The sequence below is a fragment of the Apium graveolens genome, chromosome 3 (genome assembly GCF_009905375.1).
Source record: "Apium graveolens cultivar Ventura chromosome 3, ASM990537v1, whole genome shotgun sequence".
In the NCBI taxonomy this organism is placed as follows: Eukaryota; Viridiplantae; Streptophyta; class Magnoliopsida; order Apiales; family Apiaceae; genus Apium; species Apium graveolens.
The window spans coordinates 33,426,346-33,435,476 of NC_133649.1; the positions used below are offsets into that span (position 1 = coordinate 33,426,346).

Genomic DNA, 9,131 nt, shown 5'->3' on the forward strand with positions numbered 1-9,131 from the left:
CCTGAGCGGCCGCCCAGCCAGGCTGAGCGGGTGCCCAACACCTTTCTGGAAAATTAATTATTTTGCTCCCGTTCTTTGCTGCATTCTGCTCCTAACTTCCCACTTGCAATGCCAAGCACATACTAAGGCTTATTATTGATAAAATCTCCCCACAAATACAAGTAATACCATGAAATGCACAAACACTAGAAAAACACATCAAATATACAAATTACTTGATTTCAAGACATCAATTCAAGCCATTATAAGACGTTCTAAGTAGTATAAAATGCCACTTATCAACCCTCTCAAATTATATTACCCTTATTATTTCTTTAAGTACTTAATTACATTATGGTCTCTTCCTTTTTCAAAGTATCTTAAGTCCATTTTCATTTTCATTGTCGGCTCCGCTTATGGTTTCTACGGTTTCTAAGCGCGCGGTCTCGGCTCCGATATTTTTATAAAATTGAAAAATCATTATTTGCACTTGACTTTTTATGGAAGTTAGGAAACTCAATTTAATACTCTCTGTAAAAATTTCATGATTTATGAACATTTTTAAGTCGATCCTTTATATTTTCAAAGTTCGTAATTCGTAGCAGTTTTTGTCGCGTAAATCACTTTTAGTAAAACGGCCATAACTTTTGATCCGTAAATCGGAATCAAGCGATTCAAGAGCCTAAACGATCCTTATAACATTTTATATCATATTCAAGGGTTATTTTTCAAGAAACTATAGTTTACATCTTCAGGAATTTCTGCAGAAACTTAAAGTTACGTTTTATTCATTTTAACGAGATTATGGTTACGATCGGAGTTTTGTTTATGCCTTAAATCTTTATACTACCACCACCAATAAACATATCATCATCACCACACTAAATCCTCTTAATAAAATCATGTTCTTGAGGCAACAACAATCAACCTTAGATCTACTTAGCTAAACATCAAGATTACAACAATACTCCCACCAAAACTAGGTTTACAACTATATACAAAAATGATCTTGAACTTAAATCTTAAATAAGGTTGGGTCAAAGATTTATAGCTTTCTTGAGAGCTTGAGATGTGTTCTTGATGATGGTGAAGTCTTGGGAGTGCTTAGTATAGTTTTTGGAACCCAAAACAACCATTAAAATCAAGAAACCAAAGAAGAGTTACTATTCACACTATTCACTATCATCTTTGTTGAATTTATTTCACCCATCAAACCTTGATAAAAAGAGCTCAAAGATTTATCTTACCTTATTTTGGTTGGTAGGAATCTTGAGAATTAATGGGAGGATTTATCCATGACTAGAGCTTGAAAATTTGAAATTGATTTCTTCCTATTTCTTGCTAGGGCCGAATGAAGAGTATATGGGAGAGGGAGAGAGTTTTTGTGGTTGCTTCTTGGTTGATTTTTGGTTTCTTCTTGGAAATAATGCAAGTGGTAGCTTGTAATTGATTTTTATTCTCTAGTATATATCCTAGGATTTATTCTTGTTGCCAAATCCTTGGACAAATCTAGCTAGGCTTCCTAGTTAACAAGCTAACCTAATTAGCTTAACCATTTAGCTTACTATTCTCTAGCCCTTGATTGATCATCCTATACCTTAGCTAACTATTTGATAAAGTAACCATGGTTACCTTTCTACCATGGTTAGTTAGTGCGTTATGTTTATTTAATCGTTTATGCATTCGCTCGGTCGCTTAAATGTTTTCATAATACTTTCTCGAAAATGGTCCGTGATGTAAATCCTTTTGTATTTATTCCCTATGCTTTGAATTATCATAATTGAATATAAATCCTTAGGGTTTTAAATTTGTAATTATATTGTAATTCCCGTAATCCTCGATGATTCGTAAATATGGTCATTTTTCAAAGTGCGTTTTCTTCGAAAACTAATAGCGTTTACATACACTCATTTGGTACGTATAATCATGTTATCAACTCTGAAACTCATTTTCTCATGCACAACATAGTGTGGGATAAAACGTTTTTCCCGTCTGTCAGGTTTACTATTCATTAAGCATTTTACAAGGTCTCAAAAATTTGAGTTGTTATATTACTATTTAAAAAGGTCTTTTACCGACGTCAAAATTTTGGGTTCTTACAGACATATTCACTTCTCTACATGTAATTGACTTGTTGATATCTCCACTTCTCTACATGAGGAAATGACTTATCGATATCTCCACTTATCAACAAGTGTAAATGACTTGTCAATAACTCCATTTCTCTACATGAGGAAATGACTTGTCGATATCTTCACTTCTCTACAAGTGTAAATGACTCGTCGATATCTCCAATTCTCTACATGTGTAAAATGACTTCTCGATATCTCCACTTCTCTACATGTGTAAAATAACTTGTCAACATCTTTACTTCTCTGCATGCCTTGGAATTCTCTATAAGAAAATTTACTTCTCTACAAGTATAATGACTTCTCTACAGGCATAGTTGACTTCTTGATATGACTCTATTGCACTTCTTAATCTGTAACTTTTCGATATGTGACTTAGAATATTTTTCCAGAAACAACAATTTTCAAACTCAAGCTTCTACACTTCTCTCTGAGACATGATCAGGATTGATCTTTTTCCGGAGTTTATTCCTTAGCTTAATGGTTGTTCATAGAAAAATCTCTCAGTCCAATCTCCTTAATACTTTTACAGACTCAAGAAATACAGTTACCAAAATACAAAAAGATTATCATACAACTAAGTCTTAAGGTTGCCAAAATAACTTAGTCTTGTTATGTAGAGACATGTCTTGCACAACAATCTACACCAATTTGTGAGAAAATTACTTGTCACAAATTTATGTTTGATAACAAGACTTACCCCAAGCTAAAATTTAAAAGCTAACAGATTGACAAAGTACAAACTTTTATACATGATAGTCATCTTGCAGTTATATTGAAATTTAAAGAATCAACTAAAATTTTTAAATCATGGTTGCTCTCTATAGCAGGGGTCCCCCTTATAGAGTAATATCAGGCCCATCTCTATAGCAGTAATCTTATATTCTTCTACGCATTTATAGAGTGTGGATACACTGGTAGACTATATTAGAGTGTAGGGCAGCATGGAGCTGAGTTAGGCACTTCATGTTTAAAACATTCCAATCCATCTACAGGGGACCCTCTCACAGGGCTAATTTATGGATGCCCAATCCCGGAAAGTATAGAGGATGTTGATTGATTCCAGCCTCTCACTGCTGATATGGGTTAGTATAGTATACCGGTCCACAGGGTGGCGGCCTCACGGTTCTTGATTTTCTAGATAATACCCCTTCTCCACTATATGAAAAGTAAGAACGCTTCTTAATAAGTAAGAACGCTTAATTCATATATGCAAGAATAGGTATTCTAGATACCGTGCAAAATCCAGGATTTTAACTCTGTATAAAACAAAATGTTTCCATGATCTGGAATTTTTTTAACGCTGCTAAGGTGTATAAACCCTCTAATACTACTTGGATATTCAATTCTCACGAATTTTTACCTCATATCGGAAATGATGATCGAGAAAAGGTCATACAATTCTGGGTTGAATTTTATGATGAGGCTATAAAAAAATGTGAGATCACTAACATGAATGAATGTGTTCCTATGAAGAATGACTTTATCTATAAACAGGTCATATTCAAGCGTCTGAACCATCATCGTGGTATGAATCTTAGCGAGGAAGAATTACGAGATATTCAAAAATTCATCGAGGAGTCTACTTTTGAGTTTGATGAAGAGTCTATGTATAAAACTGTTCCAAACGTAATCATAGATATGATTAAGAAAGGAGAACAGTCTGCAACTCTTGGTTATAGTTCTGCAAAGGATTTTCTTTTGTTGAGTAAAAAGCTCTCTGATGAAGAAAAAGAATCACTTAATGTGTTTGGTAATTATACGTTGGAAGTATTAATAATACATGTGTTAAGTACTTTGTTTAATGCAGTAGAATCTAATTCAGTTATCCGTCTATCTACTCTAGTAGATCGTTTAGATACTGCTGTTCGTTCACAGATCACTTTATTAATGAGGCGCAAATTTCATAGAGAATGGACTCCCGTTGTGCCTGAACAACCTAGCGCTCCTAAAGCTAAAGCCAGCGATGAAGCTAAAACCAGAGCTAAAACTCGCAGCAGATATTTTAGCTTCGGCACTGAATTAGTTAAATTCATGCAAAAAAGGGATTTGATAGAAGTATCGCATATTGGGAATATTGAAGATGATCCTATCCGCAAGAAAGGAGGTGATTTCTATATTGCTAAGCATCAGAACGTACACTGTAAATTTCCCGTCTCTGATTTGCCTATCAGGTTTAGTTTACCTATGGTATACAAACCAGAAGATTGGAAAAGTATTCTTCCTGATAATCAAAAGCCCAAGTATCTCTCAGATATAAGGGGTGGTTACTTAAGTAGTTTAACAGCGGATATAGACGAGCGTTACCGTTTGTTAAGCTCTCATAATATAGATCATTTTTATCTAGAATTAAATCAGAATTCTGATCAATTATGTAATATCATGAATAAACTACAAAGTGAACCATTTAAAGTAAATAGCCTTTTCTTGAAATATATTCGAGATAATGAGTCTATATTGGTAGAGCATGGTTTACTCCTGCCTTCATTTCTATCTAAATTGAAATTCAAGGATATATATGAGATATTTAAGAATAAGTATTATTCATATAATTTCAAAAAAGGTGTACGCCTTGCCACCTTATTCAAGGAATTGAGTCAACTCATTCAGCGTGCCTGCTATGAGCAATACATATTGAAATTATCAATAGTTTACGAGGGCTACCGTTTTTATTTACCCGCTTTTCTGGATTTCCGAGGACGAATCTATCGCAGCGGTATTTTGCATTTCCATGAACGTGATCTAGCCAGAAGCCTGGTCGTCTTTGTGGAAGACGCTTATGGTTTAGATAACCAAAAAGATATGAATCTCTTAAAGTCTTTTGTCGAAGCATCATCCTTCCATTACAAGGGGTTTACAAATTACAGTAATGGTTTAAAATGGTTTGCAGACCATATCTCCTCATCTCTAAATGATAATAATACTTTAATCGAAAAAGCTCGTGATGCTAAAAAACCATTACAGTTACTGTCATGTGCTGTTGCATTAAATGATGTCGATGAAAGGCCTCCTGAGAGGGGTCCCGATATATTTCAAGATCTAATTTATTATCCCATAACCCAGGATGCCTCCGCGAGTGCTTATCAGCTAATGAGCTACTTTTTATTGGACAAATCGCTAGCTCAGAATACAAATCTTATAGCCCCTGATAATGATGATAATATCCAAGATTTGTATGAATACCTTCTCGAAGATATGAAAGTCTTCATAAAAGAAACTTATAAAAAAGATTCACTCATTCTTACTGTAGGTGAAAATCTGACGCGTAAGATAATGAAGAATATATTCATGCCAATGATATATGGTAAAACTATAATGAGCACTGCAGCCTATCTGCAAGAGGCTTTACCTCTCGATCTGGGTAAGCGCTCAAAAACAGTGGCAAAAGTGTTTTATGTATTCTTTGAAAAGAAATATGATAGGCTGTATTGCTTGATGAATTTGATCAAAAATATAGGTTGGTTTTCGTCAGAAAGGGATCTTGCCGTTTGCTATAAAGTCCCGTTGTTTACAACAATACAGGATTATCGAAAATCATCAGAGACTCATATATGGGTCCACGATATAAAATCATCAGAAACATGATATCAGGGTATGATAATACCAGTTCTTCGACAAAAGACTTTTGAAAAGCATACTCCGGGATAAGAAGATATCTTAGTGGAGATAGATGGTATTCATCCGATGCTATTTGTCGTAGAATTGATTCGAATTGATCAAGAGGCATAGACCATCTTGTAGTTGTAGTTAAATCGTTATAAACAAAGAGATTATCTTCCAATAGCTGTTCACGTCTACATAAAGACGAGTTAAAGTGCTTTAGAATACAATCTTCAAGGTTGTTATTTTGAGAACGTAAGACGTTAGACACACTAAGTGAATGAAGTACAATGCCCATTTTGATCCTTCTATACATTGTTCATTACATTACTCATATCTACTACACCTGTAGTAATTAAGAAGGCAATCATTATGCCTAAACATACATTCCGAAGAACCACACCACTAGCCGGGATATTCATCCCAGAAAACGGGGGAACATTCGCAAATGATGATTTGATCTTCTCAGATATATCCTTTTGAGCTGTAAACTCAACACAATTGTAGGAGGGATCCAAAAGGTCCATATTGTTGATAGGATCATATGAGACGATAGGTGTAAAGAGCTCCATAGGAACTTGACCATCGATACATGGGAAAAATTTATACCACACTGTGCAACCAATCCCCGAACAGGTTAATATTAAAAAACGTCCAAAGGTACCATTAAAGAGGGTTATAACCTCCACTAAGTTTTTATAGTAATTCAAATCTAAGACACTTCTCATTCCATCCTGGCGACTAAACGAACACAACTCCCGTGCCGATAACATCTTCTTACTCATGGATAAATGAAGTGAATTCATCCAGCAAGTGTAACTCATCTTCATCAACCTAGATGGAAATCGAGCATCATGCATGATAAACTCTGATTGGCCTGGATTAAAACGATATCCTAAACCCATAAAGGTTGTTATTTGACTTTCGAATAGACAGTCTATCAAACCATGAGGAAAAGTCAACATAGGGGGACTTTGGAAGTGCGCTTGAGAACGAATATTCTTCATGTAATTACAGACATACGACATATGGGATCCCAGAACACTCTTAGGCATTATCTGAGTTCTATCTCGATTAATCGTAATATTACGAGGAATACGACGTGAGACAACATTGGAGGATGATGATTCATCAGATGGTTGATCATTACCCAGAGAGAGGTGTGCAACCTTATCGGGTAATCTAGCTACACCCGATGTCAGAATATTTTTCTTGAGAAAAGCTATCGTAGATCTCATATTCCGACTGGTGGTATAACGATATAGCAAAACAGAGACTGAAGGAGTAACATGTGATATAGATACATACGAACAGATCATGGAAACATTTTGTTTTATACAGAGTTAAAATCCTGGATTTTGCACGGTATCTAGAATACCTATTCTTGCATATATGAATTAAGCGTTCTTACTTATTAAGAAGCGTTCTTACTTTTCATATAGTGGAGAAGGGGAATTATCTAGAAAATCAAGAACCGTGAGGCCGCCACCCTGTGGACTGGTATACTATACTAACCCATATCAGCAGTGAGAGGCTGGAATCAATCAACATCCTCTATACTTTCCGGGATTGGGCATCCATAAATTAGCCCTGTGAGAGGGTCCCCTGTAGATGGATTGGAATGTTTTAAACATGAAGTGCCTAACTCAGCTCCATGCTGCCCTACACCCTAATATAGTCTACACTCAAGTTCTATAATTATCTCAGTCCCACTTAGAGCTTCCACCAACTTCAGCCATTCATTTACTGAGTAACTGTCAAGGTATTTTATTCTGTAATTTGAAAATCTGTAAGTCTTGATGTTTAGAAATACATCATCTGGAGAAACTCTACTCAACCCTTTAGCTTTTACTTCATTTGATCTTTTCTCAAACATCTTTATCTCCCTAGTTTTCTTGATTGCATTTGCTTCCTTCTCAGCCTTCTCCCTTGCATGCCTGTCATCTCTTCCTTTCAACCTTCTATCCAATTCAACATTCCTCATCTTTGTAAAAGCATCCTTCTCAGTCATCAAACTAATTACTCTTTCAAGCTCTATAATTGAGTAATTTTCAATTACTTCCTGGTTTAGTAAGTTGAATGTGACATCTTTAAAATAAATTTTCACATTTCCCGAAGTTTCTACACAGACTTTGACTATTTGCTCAGCTAGTTGATTGTTGTATTCATCATCTGATATTTCTTCTGAAATTGGTAGAAAATCATCTTAGTTAAAGTAGTTCCAAAAAGCACATATTTTATCTTTTATTTTCTTTGATTTTCTCCCAGTAGACTTGAAACTAGTTTTGGTTTGTAATATCCCGTATTTTCAAGAATTGTTATTATTATTATTTGTGTGTTTTATGTGATGTTCTATGTTGAGGGAATAAGATTGTGGATATATTATCTTATTTTATGAGTTTGTGTCATCAAATGGCTCAATATGTTAATTTTTAATTGGTATTGATCCCAGTTGGTATTGTGAAAGTATTTAGTTACTTTTACCATTTTCAAAAGTTTGTTTTAAAAGCTGGTCATTTTATCGATATCGCTAAATTGTGTATGTTTTGAAAATTTAGGGATCGAGTGGATATTTTATCTGTGTCAAAAACATATTTGGTATTTTGTCCGGGTCCGCCCTGATAGTAGGTGAGTTGTGAAAATATTTAAAAATAAGTTTTTTACGACTATTTTATTACGTTTTAAATGAATAATTATTTGTTTATTATTATTTAAAATAATGTTTGCCATGATTCAATATGCGATGGATTTGGTTGTGGTCCCGTAAGGACCGACATATTTTTTTGGATATTTGTTATGTGTTTAAAATGCATTTATATGAAATTATACGCAATTTGGACGCGTGTCAATATGCATTTATTATGTGGTACTTTTTATGTCTCGATTTGTGTGTATTTGCATATGTTATATATGATTTCGAGGTTTACTATTATTTTAGAAAATATTTCAGTTTTCTAAAAATGATCAGACCGGGCCCTTACCGGGACGTCAAAGCCTACAAAATTAATATTTACATTTTTACAAAAGCATGGGTATCTTGTAGAACCATTATTTTTGCATATTAAAACATTCATAATTTTTGGTGAATTTTGGGATAAATATTATTTTTAAAATTATTCCCCATAATTGTTATTTTTGGGTGTAACCATTTTCATTAAGAGATAAAAACACCCTTAATTGATTTTTAGGGGTATTAATTTGTGTGAGTATAAATAGAAAAGTCTAAATTTTTTATTTTAGAAAAATCATAATAATTTCAGATAATTACAAAGATTAACAGATAAGCTTTGGGTGGAATACAATAATGATTCAGTTTCTGATTGATGTTGATATTTAATTTGCTGTTAATATCAAAATTTGGTATTGATATATATGATTGATGTTGACTTCAATTATTCAGTATTGGTATCTTGTGAGAATTTA

The 9,131-nt window shown here is 34.1% G+C and overlaps 1 protein-coding gene across 1 annotated transcript; it reads left to right on the plus strand.

Annotated features, from left to right (window-relative positions):
* The first annotated feature begins 3,389 nt into the window (after window positions 1–3,389).
* Window positions 3,390–5,693, plus strand: LOC141714087 (putative DNA-directed RNA polymerase). Its single transcript, XM_074517628.1, has one exon. It carries the CDS (start codon window positions 3,390–3,392, stop codon window positions 5,691–5,693), a length of 2,304 nt encoding a protein of 767 aa, XP_074373729.1.
* The last annotated feature ends 3,438 nt before the right edge of the window (window positions 5,694–9,131 follow it).

Coding starts and splice junctions, on each gene's coding strand:
- LOC141714087 (XM_074517628.1), top strand. CDS start 3,390: ATGATCTGGAATTTTTTTAACGCTGCTAAGGTGTATAAACCCTCTAAT.